We start from the raw sequence: 19,596 nt of genomic DNA, 5'->3' as shown, positions 1-19,596 counted from the left end.
GATTTTCACGAAAATTGAACCAAATTCAAGTTCCGAATTCAAATTCAAGGAATTCAAGTTGATTACTCAAACAGTTTTCGTAAAACAAGCGAACGAATTGTACGTAGTGCTTGTAAAAATAGACATAAGGCTGTATCTCCGCAACACTTTATCGTATTCAGACCAAACTTGGTACCTGTCATCACAAGCATGACCTGAGGCAACATGCAGCGTTTCAGCGCAGCGCCACCTAGTGGTGCGGAGATATGAAAAATTTATGTTTTTGCTTATAACTTCTGATGGGTTTGGCCAAAAATCATGAATTTGGTCTTGTTCGATTTGGGGCATCATGACGAATCGAATAATATCCAATTTTCCCATTTCGGACATTTTGGCTGTCGGCCATTTTGAATTTTGTGCTAAAATGCTGTATTTTATGAACGCAGTAGCGTATCATTATGAAACTTGGTATGGGTCATCAGCACAATGTCCTGAAGGAGCCTAAGAAGTTTCGGAACAGCGCCACCTTGTGGTCAAAAGTTATAACAAAATGTACAAAAATGCTAATAACTTTTGACTATTTTAACTCATTGTAATGAAACTGGTCTCAGTTGATTCGTTGGGTCATGCCAAGAACATAGATATCAAATTTGCCATAGTTGGCTGAACTTCCTGTCCGCCATATTGTTTTTCTTTAAAAACCTACTTTTTCGAACTCCTCCTAGACCGTTGCTCCGATTTTGACCAAAATCTAACCGTATCATCTTCACACCATGCCGACAAAAAGTTATGGATTTCAAGTCGATAAGTCAAACCGTTTTCGTATAACGGAGCAATGAATTTGAGGCATGATGCAAAAATGACTCTTGAAGCTGTATCTCTGCAATGCTTTATCATATTCAGATCAAACTTGGTACGTGTCATCACAAGCATGACCTGAGGCATCATTGAGTGTTTCGGCGCAGTGCCACCTACTGGAGTGGAGATATGAAAAATAGCTATTTTTGCTTATAACTTCTGATGGGTTTGACCAATATTCATAAATTTGGTATGGGTCATCAGGACAATGCCCTGAAGGAGCCTGAGAAGTTTCGGACCAGCGCCACCTTGTGGTCAAAAGTTATTACAAAATTGACAAAAATGTGAATAACTTTTTTTTTCTAATTGCTCACTGCTGCTGTTGATCTGATGCTCCCAGCCATGTTGGCTGGCTTCTTGTGCCGTTTTTGTGCTTGGCCCCGTAATTGCTGCTTGCAGCTATATTTTTTATATACTACCGTTCAAAAGTTTGGGAGCAGTAAGATTTTTTAAAAGTTTTGTCTGCTCACCAAGGCTGCATTTAGTTAATTAAAAATTAAATAAAAACAGTAATATTGTGAAATATTATTACAATTTAAAATAACTGTTTTCTGTTAGAATATATTTTACGAAGTCATTTATTTTATTTTTTTAAACAAATTAAAGAAGTTAATACTTTTATTCAGCAAGGATGCATTAAATTGATCAAAAAGTGGCAGTAAAGACATTTATAATGTTACAAGATTATATTTCAAATAAACACTGTTCTTTTGAACTTTCTATTCATCAAAGAATTCTGAAAAAAAAAATATTGTACACAAATATTTTGTACAATTGTACACTAAATGTTTCTTGAGCATCCAATCATCATATTAGAATGACTTCTGAAGGATCATGTGACACTGAAGACTGGAGTAATGATGCTGAAAATACAGCTTCAACACAAGAATAAATTATATTTTAAAATATTTTCAAATAGAAAACAGTTATTTTAAATTGTAATAATATTTCACAATATTACTGTTTTTACTGTATTTTTAATTAAATAAATGCAGCCTTGGTGAGCAGACGAAACTTCTTTTAAAATTTGGTGTTGACCATAATTATTAGACAAAGTGTATGAGTATAGTGCTCTTAGCTGCATTTAACAATTTTTCCCTTATCAGAATGAGCAGATCAGACCTTATCAGATTATTCGCAAAGTGTGCACGAACATACAAGGAATTTATGGTTTCCAGGAGTTCCGAGTACTTCATACATAAATACATACATGCTTATATAACACAAGATACGAGAATAGAAAAAAAAAATAAGTAGAATTAAATAAAAATGTAACATAACCTATGCTACCATTTAGAAGTTAGGGTTCGGTGTGATTTTTGTAATTATTTAGAATCTCTTCTTCTCACCAAGGCTCCAATTATTTGATCAAAAATATAGTAAAAACAGTACTATTGTGAAATGTTATTTTGTTTAAAAAAATAACTGTTTTATATTTCAATATATTTTAAAATATAATGTATTCCTTTGATGGCAATGCTGAATTTTCAGCAGTAGTTACTCCAGTCTTCAGTGTCACATGATCCTTCAGAAATCATTTTGATATGATGATTTGCTGCTCAAGAAACATTTCTTAATATTATCAATGTTGAAAACAGTGCATACTTAAATATGCACATTATATACTGTGTGTGTGTGTGTGTGTGTGTGTGTGTGTGTGTGTGTGTGTGTGTGTGTGTCTGTGTGTGTGTGTCTGTGTGTATATATATACACACACACACACACATATATATATAGCATTTACAATCTACAAGCATTTACAATCTATTCTGCCATTAGTACTATAGTAGCTGTTAATACATGTAACTATAGAAAACAATCCGTTGTGGCTTTGGCTGTTAGATTCAGTTCTAGACGTTAAATACCACCAAGTGGTTTCCCTTTTTTGAATGAAAGGTCTGCGGACATACAGTTATTTAAAGGGAAATCCATTAGTGTAACTTTAGACGGCTCAGATCAGTTTGGTGTGGGGATCTTCCATGGCTGATATCTGACATACACAGTGCCAAAATCCAGCTCTGCTGTTATACTCTGTGTTATGTTTGTATTTTGCAGAAATTGAGATGGTGGTGATGGAAAAATGTAAGATCTCTGATGTGTCCACGTTGACGGAACAGAACATTACAGACGAGGAGAAGAGCGCTGCTGCGGCAGCACGATCCGAAGGCCAGAAGAGCAGGTATACAACCAATTTTTTAACATTAAAGGGATAGTTCACCCAAAAATGAAAATTTGTTGTTTATCTGCTTACCCCCAGAGAATCCAAGATGTAGGTGACTTTGTTTCTTCAGTAGAACACAAATGATGATTTTTAACTCCAACCGTTGCCGTCTGTTAGTCTTATAATGTGTGTCAATGGTAACACAATTTATAAGAGTCAAAAAACATGCACGGACAAATCCAAATTAAACCCTGCGGCTCGTGACAACACATTGATGTCCTAAGACACGAAACGATCAGTTTGTGCGATAAACCGAACAGTATTTATATAATTTTTTACCTCTAATATACCACTATGTCCAACTGTGTTCAGCACTCGGTTAGCGAGGTCTGATAGCAGCAGTGATGTCTCGCGCTTATACTTCAATGAGTGCTAGACATCACTTCCATTGTTCTACTGAAGAAACAAAGTCGCCTACATCTGCCCTGGGGGTAAGCAGATAAACATCAAATTTTCATTTTTGGGTGAACTATCCCTTTAACGGTATTAACATAACTGATGACCCTGCAGTTGGCTTGTTATTCTCAGTTCCATTTGAAGTACAGTAACGCTCCCATGTTTAGATTGGCGTCCTCAAAGGAAAAAGGGCCCAGGACGTGTTCAGACTGCTCCCCAAGCCTTCCAAAAGCGATATTTATGCGTTTTATCTAAACCAGACGATTAAAGAGCTACAAGGCATGCCTGTGAAAAAGCAATATTCTGCATGGACATGATTTGGTACATAAGAAGAAACATTTACACCTGTGAAGTCATTTAGTCTGGAATGGATATGAGTGCTCCTCAAAGTCAGACTAATAATTTTGACATGATTAATAGACAATGGCTTGTCTAGTTAAATGCCTTTCACATTTGCAACACTCAAACAAAGCAGTATGTCTTTACAAATTGTGCATTGCATATTGTACACATTGTTCTGTTGTGCAAACCTTCTGCATGATTTCAAGCGGAAACAATGAAAGAACAGCTGTTATCTTGGTTGTTGTTCTAGGCCCTTCCTGGACATGTTCTATAATGCACTGGACTGTGAGAAAGAAGATTACCAGGCTTTGTTTGTGCTTTGTCTCCTGTATGCTGTGTCTCACAGTAAAGGTATGATCTGTCTCTTCAGCAATAACAGTCTCAAGCAAAGCATGCAAATAAACTGATAGATGTAAAAGTATTATTATATTAATACTAATACTAAAAGTATTAAGACCATTACAGACGAGAATATAAGAATTTGTAAGCATTATTGATATGTTCTGTGTGTGTGTGTGTGTGTGTGTGTATTTATATATAATGTATTAAAGAAATGAATACTTTTATTCTGTAAGAACACATGAAATTGATCAAAAGTAACAGTTAAGACATTTATAATGTTACCAAGATGTCTATTTCAAATAAATGCTTTTCTTTTGAACATTGTATTCATCAAAAAATAATTTAATTTAATTTAATTAACTTGTCGGTTTCCACAAAAATGATATATTTTATATTAATCACAATACATTAATATTAATATATTGTATTAATAATATTACTTAAAGGTGCCCTAGATTCAAAAATTGAATTTACCTTGGCGTAGTTGAATAACAAGAGTTCAGTACATGGAAAAGACATACACTGAGTTTCAAACTCCATTGTTTCTTCCTTCTTATATAAATCTCATTTGTTTAAAAGACCTCCGAAGAACAGGCAAATCTCAACATAATACCGACTGTTACGTAACAGTCGGGATCATTAATATGTACGCCCCCAATATTTGCATATGCCAGCCCATGTTCAAGCATTAGACAAGGGCAGCCAGTAACGTCTGGATCTGTGCACAGCTGAATCATCAGACTAGGTAAGCAAGCAAGAACAACAGCGAAAAATGGCAGATGGAGCGATAATAACTGACATGATCCATGATAACATGATATTTTTAGTGATATTTGTAAACTGTCTTTCTAAATGTTTCATTAGCATGTTGCTAATGTAGGCTACTGTTGGTTAAAGTTACCATCGTTTCTTACTGTATTCACGGAGACAAGAGCCGTCACTATTTTCATTTTTAAACACTTGCAGTCTGTATAATTCATAAACACAACTTCATTCTTTATAAATCTCTCCAACAGTGTGTAATGTTAGCTTTAGCTACGGAGTACTATCAAACTCGTTCAGAATCAAATGTAAACATCCAAATAAATACTATACTCACATGACCCGAAGCATGCATGCAGCATGAATGACGAACATCTTGTAAAGATCCATTTGAGGGTTATATTAGCTGTGTGAACTTTGTAAATGCACTGTATTATAGAGTCGCGAGCTCGATTGGCAGGGAGCACGATATTTAAAGGGCCAGCAGCCCCTGAATCAGTGCATAGTTAATGATGCCCCAAAATAGGCAGTTAAAAAAATTAATTTAAAAAAATCTATGGGGTATTTTGAGCTGAAACTTCACAGACACATTCAGGGGACACCTTAGACTTATATTACATCTTGTAAAAAAACGTTCGATGGCACCTTTAATATAACTGTTTTTGATGTTATGAGAAAATTAACACCAAATCAGCATATACATATTTAAAAAAAAAAATACACAGCATATACAAATAATACATATTAAATATATATTAACATATATACATATATTAAATATATATTAAAAAATGTATATTAAAATGTATCCATTCCTTATATATATATATATATATATATATATATATATATATATATATATATATATATATATATATATATGCTTACAAATTATGTTTGCTTGCTTAATATGTAATGCGTATGTAATTGCACGATTTTAGATAGTTTTATAGTGCCAAGAACATGCTCCAACTTTCTGCTCTTTATATCTTGTTTGTTTATGTGTGCATGTGGGTACGTGCAGGTATAAACCCAGAGCTCTTAGAGAGGATCCAGCTGCCTGTGCCAAATCAAGAGAGGAGCTCTTACAGTCAGGTGCTGGTGGAGAGAGTGATCCGAATCATGAGCCAGGCTGCTCAGCCAGGTACTTGAAGAGACACACACACACACAGTCACATCATCCACGTCTCACATGCACGTTCTCACTCTATTGTACTTTGTGACTGATTCCAAGTATAATCTTTCACTTGCTTGGACATGCTCATTAAATATTACACTCTGCAGATTCCATCGTTGTGCCTGAACTTGACTGTGTAGATCAAAGCCATCACTGTTTACTATAGACTGATAATTCAATCTATTGCTTGTGCAACATTTTATGTACACACATCTTAAGCAAAACTTCTTTTGCATGTCTTGTGAAGTAAATATCCACTGTGGGTTTAATGCATCAAACTTATTTGTTATTCAAACTAAAGTGGTTAAAGGCTATATGAAATCAAAATGGACTTTCTCTTTTGATACTTAAAAAATGTATCTGGTTTTAACCCCTTAGTATTCCTGTAAAATTAGCCTAAAACGCCAAAAAAAGGCATGCCCAAAGTATATTGCATGTTGTTCTTGAACCACTTGGAGTATATGCAGGGTTTTGGTCTCTTTTGAAAGGTATGTGTACAGCAGGCGGTACAGTAGAACGCTAACAGGATGTTTCATCAATGCAAGTTATTCTTGACAAATGTTAATTTTGGTATCATTTATATACTATTATGGTATTTATTAATATTTTGAATTAGGTTTTGTTTTTATATTTTCACTTTTTGATTTAATTTTATTTAATGTATCTATTTAACTGTCTTAGTTTCCAAGTCATTTTAGTAACTTATTAATTTTACTTATAAATTGTAGATACTTTTTTATTTCAGTTAGTTCCCAAAGCAACATTTCTAATTTTTCGTTCAAGGTTAGGTTTTCATTCATCTAATATTTATATTTTATTTAATTTATTTCGATTTAATGGAAATTATTTTTAATAGTTTTAGTTTTAACAATAAATAACACTGCTCTGAAATTACTTTTCTGATTATGTAACCAAGGCCACGGACAAGGAAAATAATATTAACCAATTATTTTTAAGCTTTTTACAGAAGAGGATTAGGGGCCAAGCAATAATAAAAAAAAAAAAAAACCATCTGAGATTAAAGTCATTATAATGTGAGATTAAACTTGTTAAATTTTGAGAAAAAAAAAAAGTCAAAATACAATTTTGAGAATAAAATCATTAAATTTCGAGAATAAAGTCTAAATAAAATGTCGAGAATAAACATGCATTCGATCAGTGTCATTATTCATTGCATACTGATCCTAGAGAACATGACAGAGTTGGATCACTTATTCAAGCTAGGCCTATATTTTAGGCTTTCTTTCAATAGAGCTCTGGAGGTTGACGTCACGCAATCGAAACTCCGCCATTTTGGCAGGCCATCAGGAGATCGTTAGAGCGGCTGTAGCATTGGTATCGATAGTGGTCGAACAATTATTTAAAACCAGATTGTGTTTATGTTTAGACCTTACAAACCTTACTATTTCAACATGGTGGACTGCTGCCAGGAAGTCATTTTATCATATTCCAAAGGATCCCAATAGACGACTGAAATGGTTCACTGCAATAAAACGTGCTAACCAGCACAACAAAAGAAGAGATGGTTGTATTTTTTTTTTTTTTTGTCTTTTATCTCAGCATTTCTATAAGTGTTAATCATTTTCATATCATTTTATAACCCTAAAATGGTATGAAAGAGTTTAAAATGTGTTAAATAACTGGGCTGATAAGCTATATAAGAATTTTCATTATAACGTAACGTTACACATTATTCCAACGGTCACAATTGTGGCCGAACATAAAAAATTTTCACACACATTTCCATAAAAATTGGATCATTTGGATATTTTCATGTCTGGGAAAATTTGGGGATTAAACGGGTTATGATTTCATGACATTTATGATGTCTACTGTACTCACGGTGATATAGCTATGCTGGCTACCTACAAACAAGGACAGCTAGGGCCGATTACGTCACCTAACAACACAGTTGACTGACTTACCTTTTCAATGACGATGAAGCAGGTTTTAGCTGGCGGACTCCAAAGTTGAATATTCATCACAAAATTAGATTGTGTCTGTTTGTACTCCTCCAGGTTTTTGAAGGCTTTTAAAGAGTCTCCGGAGTAGGACGAGGGAAAGTTGATGAGGTAGTTGTACATATACATAGTATCAGGATACTGCGGGTCAGAAAAGTTATCCGCTCCTTTATCGATGCACGTTAAAAGCACCCCAGGGGCATTATAAGGATCTGTTATGTTTTGCTATGTACATGTCTATGTGTTTTGAAATAAAGTGCGCAGTGAACTCTGTTGCCTTGAAACTGATGATCATTTCATATTCGCTCCGGGCTGTCCCAGCCTGCCAGCATGGTGGTGTAAACAAAATGGGTCACCTGACTACTGGAGCTCTGTAACAAAGAAATACAGCTTTAGCTTATTATAACCGAATAATAAGGAGCATATGAACTTTAAAGAGAATTTGCACACGGCTGGGTCTTTTTAGAAGAAAAAAACTGTACAATTTGCTTGTCGTAGGCCTACTCGCAAGAAAACTGGACATTCTGAAACGCTTAACGTGAAAAACGCTTATTAAAAGATCAAATTCTGTACCCTAGGCTGGACAATTATCTTTCTGTGTAGGCTATTTGATAAAGTCTGTGCTTATGTAGAGAGATAATATAGATTGTCCTTTCTGTTTCCGTTTGCACATATACAGTTAAGCACATCGACGCCACTTTTTTCATTCTTGAAGTGAACTTTTTTTGCCTGTATGGTGATTAGAATCACTGTTTTGCACTGCCGCCTTGAACTTGAGAATGCGCCGCTTCAGGTGTGAGGCATATGATGCTTCATCCATAGCACACGCACAGAGAGCGCACGAATAGGCTTACTCTTCTTGCACTTGAATGAACACATACACATAAAAGTATGGCAAAAGTTGGAATCGAGCATCATCATTGAAATAAAGTCTAAGGGTGCGTTCACACTTGTCATGTTTGGTTCGATTAAAACTAACCCTGGTGCGGTTGCTCGGTTAGTGCGGTTCATTTGAACATGTGAACGCTGCCATCCGAACCCTGGTGCGCACCAAACAAGCGGACCGAGACCGCTGAAAAGATGGGTCTCGGTCCGCTTCCAAACGAACTCTGGTGCGGTTCGAATGATATATGAATGCAACACGGACCAAAGACATGTAACCGAACCAAAAACAGGAAGGCGAGACCCTAAAAAGGACAAAATCCTCACGGATGTCGGTTTTTCTCGTCATAGTCGCGAGTTTGCCCATCACAGGCATCAGACGTACGTCTCCATGCAGCAGATCGTTTGTGTGTGACTGATGGATTCCCGCCAGTGTTTTGACTCCTTTACACATTTTATAAGCTCTTCACGTGTTCCCAGCTGGCCAAAATACCATTACATGCAGGCTACGCACCGCTACACACACACAATGAGCGCATTTACCTCAGCAAACATTGTTTCGGATGTTCAGTAAGTTCCGTCTCAAAATAGGCAATACGTCATAAAATCCGACCAATCACGTTGTGAATGTATCCCTATGCCTTAAGGTTCGGTATCTTTTGGTTCGGTGATAAAATTGCCAATGTGAACGCTAACCGGACCAGGACTAAATGTTTTTTTTTTTCTTCTTTGGTCTGGACCAAATGAACCAAACGAACCGAACTACAAGTGTGAACACACCCTGTATTATAGCTTGACTAAGTGATCTAACTGTCATGTCCTCTATCAACAGTGAACACTGATTGAATGTGTTTTTTCTCGATATTTTATTTAGACTTTTTTTTTTTATGATTTTTTTTCTCAAAACATATCGACTTCTTTCTCAATTTAATGATTTTATTCTTTACATTGTATTTCGGCTTTTTTTTTTCTAGGAATTTAACAAGTTTAATCTGTATTATGACTTTAATCTCGAGATGATTTTGTTTTTTTTAGTATTACTTGACCCTAATCCTCTTCTGTAGTTTTTTTTTTTTTTTTTTTTTTTTCAAGAAAAATAACAGATAAAAATGTATTCCAGCCCATGTCAGAATAGCATCCCTTCAGTTTTACCATTTATGAGCACATTTTACATCGTGGTGTTTACAGAAATCTCCAGTTTTTTCTTATGGGACGTTCTGAAAAGCTTCAGCAACTGTCAGTGTGAGTAACCATAACCAAGAGGGCCAGAGCTGAGTGAAGTATCAGTTATTTGAATGCCGTTTCGTCTGATGCACATTTCTTTAGCTACACACTCTTGACCACAACCTTGAGTAACACAAAATGCAACCGATTTCCTCTAACGGTTGATCTCTTTCACCTTTGTGAAGGGGATTTGTAGCCAGTTTCTCCTTTCGGGGCTCCTGCAATTGTTGTGACATTTGAATGATGACTTGCTTCACATTCACATTACATTTGCTTGCATGATGCTAAATTGGTTTTTCGGAAAGCCCATCATTGGTACTCGACTAAACTTAGGATTAATTTGTAGAACTGATTGAGTCCACAGTAGACACATGATGAGCTGTTGTCCTCATGTTGTATGATTCATGCTCTGACTTTGTGCTTTTGACATTTCCATCCAGTGTCCTTTTTGACACTAGCATGACAAGAAGCAGCTAAACTCCTCTCTTCCTAAAATCCACAGATTTTCTCTTTCATTTGCAGCACGTTTGTTTGCCAACACAGTTGTTTGGCTGTTTCTGTGGTTACACATGTCACATCTAAGCTATTCTAATGCCCCACACTTCCTTTTTTAAGTCATGTTTGCTAAATTTTCTCCTCTGGAGATGGTCAGAAGTTAATTACGTAATATGAAGTGCCACGTGTTTGGTCTGCTTTCATAATGGCACTTTGATTTAGTTTTAATTGCAGCTAATGGGTTTGATTTACTTCATCACAACATAGTGTGTGTGTGTATTTCAGATGGGAAGGTGCGTCTTGCCACCCTGGAGTTAAGCTGTCTGCTTCTGAAACAGTCTGTGCTGTCTGGCTCTCAATGCATTATAAAGGACATCCATTTGGCCTGTTTGGAGGTAGGCATCTTAACACAGAACATCTCTCACTTTCCAACCACTTCACTTTACTATCATGTCAAGTTTTTTTTAGCACATAGTGCGTAATAGAGTCACCAAATGGGAAGCATAGCAAAAAAAGAATATGTGACCCGCTCTGGCGAAATGAGTCGGAAGTCGCAACGTTCTATTTTAAGATATGGGCTGATAATGTGGAAAAACAATGAAAAAAATAGATTTTTTTTTAAAGCTAATTTTAAAGAACAGACTTTCAAAAATAACCTCCCAAAGTTTCGTAGTCCAGATAACTGAGTAAAGGTATTTAAATGGCTATTAAATTTGACATGGTTTTACTAAATTCACTATTCAAATAAATACTTTAAAATAATTTGAGCTTCAGCCTGGTTTAATAGCATTTATATATATAAAAATGTCTTTGGTCAAATTAAGCTGTAAAATAAATAGTTTATCCCTTTAAATGCAATGGATTTTGAAAGATATCAACAAAAAAACGGGCAAAAAACTTCAAAAGCGATTTTCTCAGGTTTTCAATTGGAAAAAGAGGGCAGACGACCATAATTCAAATGGATATCTCTTTAAAACCATTCAAGGTATGACTTTGACTAGGATATCATTTTAAAGCTTATTGTCTCATCTTTCCATTGATACCAAAATCTCAATTTTGAAATTTGGGTCACTGTGACTCATTTTGCTGGATCAGGTCACATATGATGATAAAAAATAATTATAAAAATAATGATCAGAGAATCAAATGTATTATCTGTGCCAAATAATGAATAATTAATTTGTATAAATTAATATATTTATCTAATTTACTCCCATAAATGCGAGTGATATTTTCAGTCCAACTATTTTTTTTAGCTGTAGAAAAAAAATAGAAATTATTCTTGTAAAAATTCTTGCAAATAGTTGATATCTCAGGCTTCAACATTTTACATCCAACTTTATTCTAAATGGATAATGTGAATCCATTACCATAGCAGTTAGTTCATGGATCTTCCCTTACAGAGTTTGAACCTGTGACCTGAGCCTAGAGGTATAAGATGGGTAAAATAAATCTGCAGATGTATATGACACATAAAAAAAGTACATCAAACTTATTTGTCAATCCAAATCACATTAGTGAATAAGGTTGGTTTATTGCCAAATGCACAACAACATGGCATTTTGGAGACCGTTTTAGCAGTGGATACATGTGTTCCTTATGGACTGCTTTGTCATTGTTGATAAAGACTGAGGAAATTTATGCATTTATCTTTCACAATAATTGAAAAGGATGTCTTTTGAAATTCATAGTCAAAATAACTCGTCATGCTAATTTGCTTATCAACCTCTGCAAACAAGACTGATTCCAACATATTTCTAGTTTATCAGTTAATTCCCAACACATACGATATACACACTTAGGTTTTTCCCAGTAATTTGTTTTTTTTTTACATTGCGTAACAGTTTCTTTCATTCTTATTTTGAAAGCAGACAGATTTACAGGAAGTATGATATTTTACTTGTATTATATTGTGTAATTACTGTGATGTAACCCCATTACTATGATGATGTTTTCTTTTTTTAGGGTGCCCGTGAAGAGAGTCTTCACCTTCTAAGGCAGTTTTATAAGGCAAGATGCTCTTGTATTTTATTTCAGATCTAATAGAAGTCACTTACTTACTGGAACCCAGATAGTTAAAGGCAACAGACTTTCATGCTAATAATTCTTGTAATTATCCCCTAGTCATCCCTCTTGCATTTGATTTCCTTTAAAGTCTGAGGAAGGATTATGCTCAGACAGCTCATCCTAAAGACTTTGCTGTTTTGATATTTAGGAAAATCCCAACAGCTTCATGTTGAAACATGTCAGCACTCTTGGTGGTTTATTCACATTGAAGACATTTCTGTGAAACCGAGCTACTTTTAAACAGAATAGAGTACCCGGATTCCTGCATAATTACAAAGTACACTAGTAAGTTTAGCTTTTGTTTTGGCCACTCTGCCATTTGTCACAACAGTGATAGACGTGTTTTACAACTAATACTGCAGTCTGCAGCACTTTTTTTCCCACCTTTTTATTTTCCCCTAAGTCATTTTCACTCGTGAAATTTGAGTGGTATGGCGTGATACGGTTTAACGTACAAGAGAACAGCAGACAGTTTTGCTTTCACATTTCAAAGAAAGATCCCTTTCAGAATGCATTATGCAGGCTGCACATTCCAACCGTCATCCTCCAAAATGTTTATTATGAGTGAGGAATGTACGTAAATAATAAGTACTGAATGTTCTGTTCTGGGATTATGGAGAGTCTTGGGAGAGCCCATGTTTTGGTATCTCATCTGTGTTTCTTGCGTGCGTTCAGAATGGATCAGTGTGTTCCAGCGCTTCCAAGAATCTTGGCAAACACGTACAGTAGCAGTCGGGAGTTTGAACACACCCCCTGTTTTGTTTTGTTTTTTAGTTCTATTGTCCACACTACAGCATAATAGTGAGGTCAATCCTATGAAATAACAGAAGTGAAAGCATGAAAATTATCCAGTGACTATAAATGACTTGTACTGTATATGTACTATAAAAGAGTCTGACTGTTGTAAATAATTTAACTCATTTTTGTTACGTGCTTAAAGATGTTAACTGGAATGAACGCAACATTTAGGTGAGATGTAGCTGTTGCAGTGTGAGGGAGAACAAACCAGACAACAAGGAATGCAGAAATAACCCGATGTTTATTGACACGGGGAGAATTTGGACAATACAAGAAAAACACGAACTCAATAAAAGTAAGGAAAAACGAGGGTGTCGCCAAACAAAAGAAATAATCATAACAAAACACATTAACTAGTGCCCACGCCCCTGAACTAACTACCAAAAATATGTTTTTCCGTCCAATAAGATCAACCTAAATAACTAAATAGATAGATAACAAAAGAGAGGGAAGGAAAAAACAAAAAAATTAAATACAAAAACATACGTGGAACAAATTTCTTTTTAAGTCTGTATCTGTATTCTGGTCTTTTAATCATCTTTCTCATCGTGTCCCACCCTTTATTCTATCCCATGGGGCTTTTCATGGAACTGAGTGTTCACAGTGATTCATGTTTACAGTTGATCTCCTCACAGTACCAGGGGGTATTCCAGAAAGCAAGGTTATCTTACCTTCAGACACACACTGAACTCTTGGTTGATTAACTCAAACCGTGCTTACTCAAGGTACATGCTGGTTCCTAAAATGCATCCGGTGTAAGTTCAGCCAACCCAGAGCATGTTCACACAAGATGTTCTCAACAGAGCACAAGATGTTCACAACAGAGCAACTAATTTAAATAGTCACCATGGAAATAGACACTAAGAAAAAGCGTGCCATACTAGGTCTGGACGATTATGACCTTAAATCAAAACCTTGATTAACTGAACATTTTACCTCGATTATGATTAATGAACGATTATTTTGTTTGTGTTTTTTCCCTTGTTAGTTCACTTACAAGGTTTGTACTGTAAATATGATTGACTATTAAAGGTGGGATATTTTTTCCTATTGACTGATCTGACATAACAGCTCACTATCAGCAATTATTTTATCTATGGTTCGTAACATTTCTTACAGATTTCTGCTCGTTGTAAATCCAATAAAGATAAATTACCACAGTACCAGTACATAATGAGAGTGATTGTGTGTGAAAGTCATACTGTCTCTCTATTAATTGTGAAGCTGTGGTTTATAAAAAGTTACTTCAAAAGTAGAAAAATATATGCTATAATAACTTTTTAGTTTCTAAGCTACTTTAGTGATAAATCACAGGACAGCGCTGACAACTCGTTTCTGCTACTCTCAGTGCGTGATGTGCAGCTGCTGTCTGAATGAGTGTTCATATGCCACAATGCACGAGCACGGTAGCTCAATATAATAATACACATCTGATCGTCTAATCGCTTGAATGTCCAAACTGGCAAACCGTAAAACACATACAACTGACAAAGTTTAGGGAAGACGCAAGGCTCACCGCTCGCGCGCCGTCTCAGTGTGTGTTGACTCGCCATTCACCTCTGTTGATTCCATGCCGCTCACTGGACTGGCCGGAGTCACGTGGCAACACACGCGGTAGTATGTTTTTAAGTGGGAAGTATTAACAGGATTAAAAAAAAACGAAATAACCAGCATGGGAAAATTACTTCGGTTAGAGGTTCTGAATTTTGGTTTAGATTACTTTCGATTAATCGTCCAGCCCTAGCCATACTACTTCTTTCTTCTTCTTTTGCACCTATTTGGTGGTTGTGCAATAATTTTTCAATCTTTTCATTTAATCATCTTTTAATCACTGTGAAAAAGAACTATATTGTTTGTTTGATGCTAATTATATAATAAAAAGGACTGATTAAAGGGTCATGAAACCCCCGTTTTACCCTGGTCGTTCACACCTCAAAGCTCAAAAAACTGTTAAAATGGGCATGTAAAGCTCTGGAAAAGTGGGAGTGTAGAAGAGGGGAGAGAACAACCAATGAAGCACAGACATAGAACACACTCATTATACAGAATAATGAATATTAATATATGAGCACGGAGAAAAATGACAACAAACTCCCAAGCACAAGGGAGAGATGCGAAAGAATATTTAATAGGACTAATAATAGGCTACTTTGATTATGTTTACGTGCATTGCAGTCTCAAAATCAGTCTTTTGTCTATTAGAATAATCGTGTTGTCGCGTTCACCACTGTATCAGTGTCCAGTTTGCACATATAATTCATTTGAAGAAGACTTGATGAAATATGTGTGCATAACTACACTGTGCTGGTTAATGTTAGGTGCAGGAGAATGTTTTAAATATGTCTATAAAAACTTTAAACACGGATACTTTATTCTGTATATGAGCTATCCACGTTGCTAGTGTTGTTAAACACAACGCGAAGCTCCGCGCTGAAACCGATCATATGCGCGCTCCTCATGTATATCATAACAATCGTATTTTTCATGTGTTCGTATTCAAACTCCAGTTCTGACCGCATCGTGGTCAAAAACAAAACAACACTCATGTGCTGCTGTGCTGAGGGAAACATACACTCATGTGTTTGAACGCAGCTAGAGCAGGCAGAGGTGAATAAGCCGCACTTTTTTGACATTTGTATTCTCTGCTGTATTGCGATCTCATGCAAACATATTTTCCATTTGCGCTTGTATATTCCAGTAAAACAATCCACGTGCCCCCAAACTTCTGCTCTGGTCACGTCGCAGGAAAACACATTTTTGTGTTGTAGCATTGAGGAAACGAGCACCAACGATATGTCTCTGAATGACAAGAGACGGAGGCGAGAGAAGTGATACTTCCTCATGCATAATACCGCAATTATAATCTTATGCATAGTACAGCGCAGTGATTGGATTGAATGTGCTTTATCTCATGAATAAATACAGAAACTGTTGACGTCAGCATGTTTGATCAGCCCATACTTGGAGCCAGTCAGCACTCCGGGTCTTGCAGGTAGTACACGATTACATCGGATTTTGTGACGTTGCTCCGACTTTGCTTTTCAAACCGGAAGATAGAAATCGCTCTGAAAAATGCAAAAATAACTAATTTTAACTTTTAAATAAAATTAATGAGTACCTTTTAGTGTTTTCAACAATGTGCAGCCTATACATATCTGTTCACAGCTCAAAAAATGTGTTCTGGAGTTTCATGACCCTTTAAACTAAATAAGTCCGTGCTTGCAAAGATAACATTCTTCCACATTACTTGAAAGTTAAGTTATATGGGTTTTTTATTATATACTGATATTAGAATCAAATAAACATTACCTTGTTTTAATAGTGCTTTATATATCGATATAACTATATAATATATACATTTTGCATGTCACCCTCATCTAACACACCTGATTCAAGTCATCAGCTAATTAGTAGAGACTGCAAGAGTTGAATTGGGTGTGTTAGATGAGGGAGACATGCAAAATATGCAGTGGTGGGGGGTCCCCAGGGCAGGTTTGAGAACCACTGATTTATACCTAGGATGGATTGAGGGTGAATAAATCATGAGATAATTTTTGGGTGCGCTATCCCTTTAAGAGTTTTTTATATTTTTATATTTTAAAGGGGTTAAAAGTAGAAACCCTTCAGAAAGGGTTGAATGTTCAAAAACCCTTGTAATAAGCGATACCGGTGACCGGTGAACTGCAGCCAGCAACGTATTGCTCTTGCTCGCACTCTTGCACACGTAACATACAAGAGACAGAACATGATTCAATGCCCCAATATACTCACGAAAAAGTTCGTTCTTTTCTTAGATTCGGAAATACCGTTGCAACGAAACGAAACTATAGACTATATAGAGCTGGCTATGTGAGACTATAATTTGAATTGATCCCTTTTCTTTGTATGACACATTGACATTACAGTACAGAATAGCCCTTTGGCATTATCCTCAACATTGTATAAGCATTCATTTCATGTGTCATTGAATGAAAGGGGTGCGCGTAACTGTCACATCCTTTGGATTTCTTCACATAAAAATCAGTCTACAGGCCTTCAAAAGCAACCTAGGATGTCAAGGAAGGTCTTGTTTTTTTTTTTAAGTTTCATTAGAAGCTGATAACACATTGGCAGTATAAAATTCTTACATATAGCCTCTTTAAAATGTAATTTATTCCTGTGATGGCAAAGCTGAGTTTTCAGCAGTCATTACTCCAGTCTTCAGTGTCACATGATCCTTCAGAAATCATTCTAATATGCTGGTTTGGTTCTCAAGAAATATTTTTTTAATATTATCAATGTTGAAAACAGTTGTGTTGCCTAATATTTTTGTGGAAGTGTTGATAAATAGTATATATAGTATATATAATCTATTCTGCAGATCTCTACCATAATAGTAGCTGTTAATAATCATGGTGGTCATTACATATAACTGTAGAAAACATTATCAGATATATTATCATTAATGTTAAAAAGAGTTGTGCTGCTTAACATTTTTGTGGGCTTTTGTTTTTTACTGACCAATCATAATCTTGTTTTCTTTTATGGTAATTTTTTCCCACTAATGTTCCTCTTCCTGCAGGGGGAGGAGATCTTCCTGGATATGTTTGAGGATGAGTACAGGAGCATGATGGTAAGCCGCATTACTGAACACATAGTCTTATTTGCAACTGCACTCTTGTTGACTGTCATAACCTGATGATACAGCAACACATCCTGCTTCTGAGGTGAGAGGAAACCATTGTTATCTATCTGACATTTACTGGATAAGGAGTGGCTGATACAACCCTACATTTATACTGCTTCCTCTTACAATACATTATTTTCCTGGTTTTTCCTGGTTCCTTTAAGAAAAAGAATTGGCTCACCAAAAATGAAAATATTGTAATTTACTCATGCTCATTTCTCCCTTCCATGGAACACAGAAGAATAAACTTGGTTGCTCATTTTCCTGCAGTTAAAATAGCTAGGATATTCTTTAAAAATTCACCTTTTGTTTTTCATAGAAAAAAGATAGTTATATAGGTTTGCAATGATGATGATTTAAACATAAATTTGCATGTTGATTTTAAATGTTGTGAAAAATAACTGTCATGTTCACACTGAACCAACACACACACACAAAAAACAGGGTGTTTATCCAGCAAAACTAAACAACCACTTGAATTTGGTGGCCTAGTATCAACTAGCCCATTGAGTGATTCATGTTTTTGCTCTTTTTCTTTGTATGTGTTCTCTGTGTGTAGAATAAGCCCCTAAACGTGGAGTATCTTATGATGGATGCATCCATTTTACTTCCTCCCACTGGCACCCCCCTTACCGGCATTGACTTTGTGAAGCGATTGCCCTGTGGAGATGTCGAGAGGACACGCAGGGTCAGTGATGAACTCATAACACTCAAAGGTCTGAGATTGAAATACATGGGTGGGTTTCGTGGCCTTTTGTCAAACATTTTGGCTTCATCCAGAAACTCCACAAACCTTTTTTCAAAATCCATGAAATCCGTGTTTCTTGGCCAGTGTTTGCACCATTTGTCTTCTGGGAAACATTCCAGAGCATTTTGGAAATGGATTTCATGTGTTTTAGAAAAATAACAATGCCAGGCATTTCTGCAGGATTGGAAATACAGAGAATTGAATACATTTGGTACACATTCACTGTCTGAATGGTAAACGGCTAATTTTGAACACTCATATGTGTGTTTGGAAATGCAGCTGTGCACATGATTGACTGAGCCACTTCTTGGTTTAACATGACCACAATTGAGGCCTCAAGAAACTTTTGAAATGGTTGAAAGTAATAAATAACAAAGCTGCTTCTCAGTAAAACCCTACAGCACTGAATCAGTACTAATAATATATTTATTAATCATTCAGTTAAGACTATACACAAATCCGCCGCGAACTCTATGGGCGCCGCCATCTTGCCTGCCGCCATTACTGCGTGCCTGCGAAGTGTGACAGTGTGACACTTGCCGGTGCCCTCTAATGACATTTCAATTAAAGTTCATCCTGCTCATTAAAGAAAATGTCTGGTGAAAGGGAACATGGGTAGATGATGTCATGGAAGTGGCCAAAACTTACCGATAAAGGTAATTTATTGACAACATAATG

The 19,596-nt window shown here is 35.9% G+C and overlaps 1 protein-coding gene across 7 annotated transcripts in view; it reads left to right on the top strand.

Annotated features, from left to right (window-relative positions):
- Positions 1–19,596, top strand: part of clec16a (C-type lectin domain containing 16A) — a 74,767-nt gene that overhangs the window by 28,711 nt on the left and 26,460 nt on the right. For all 7 annotated transcript variants that reach the window (XM_048202700.1, XM_048202693.1, XM_048202716.1 and 4 more), the window contains 7 exons: positions 2,893–3,016; positions 4,047–4,147; positions 5,925–6,044; positions 10,925–11,034; positions 12,605–12,649; positions 18,066–18,116; positions 18,730–18,858. In XM_048202700.1, the coding sequence (XP_048058657.1) occupies positions 2,893–3,016; positions 4,047–4,147; positions 5,925–6,044; positions 10,925–11,034; positions 12,605–12,649; positions 18,066–18,116; positions 18,730–18,858 (680 nt within the window). The remainder of the gene's footprint in view (positions 1–2,892; positions 3,017–4,046; positions 4,148–5,924; positions 6,045–10,924; positions 11,035–12,604; positions 12,650–18,065; positions 18,117–18,729; positions 18,859–19,596) is intronic.

This window comes from Megalobrama amblycephala, linkage group LG1 (genome assembly GCF_018812025.1).
Source record: "Megalobrama amblycephala isolate DHTTF-2021 linkage group LG1, ASM1881202v1, whole genome shotgun sequence".
NCBI lineage: Eukaryota > Metazoa > Chordata > Actinopteri > Cypriniformes > Xenocyprididae > Megalobrama > Megalobrama amblycephala.
Note: the sequence above shows the minus strand (reverse complement) of the source record. Positions and strands in the feature narration are given on the sequence as shown.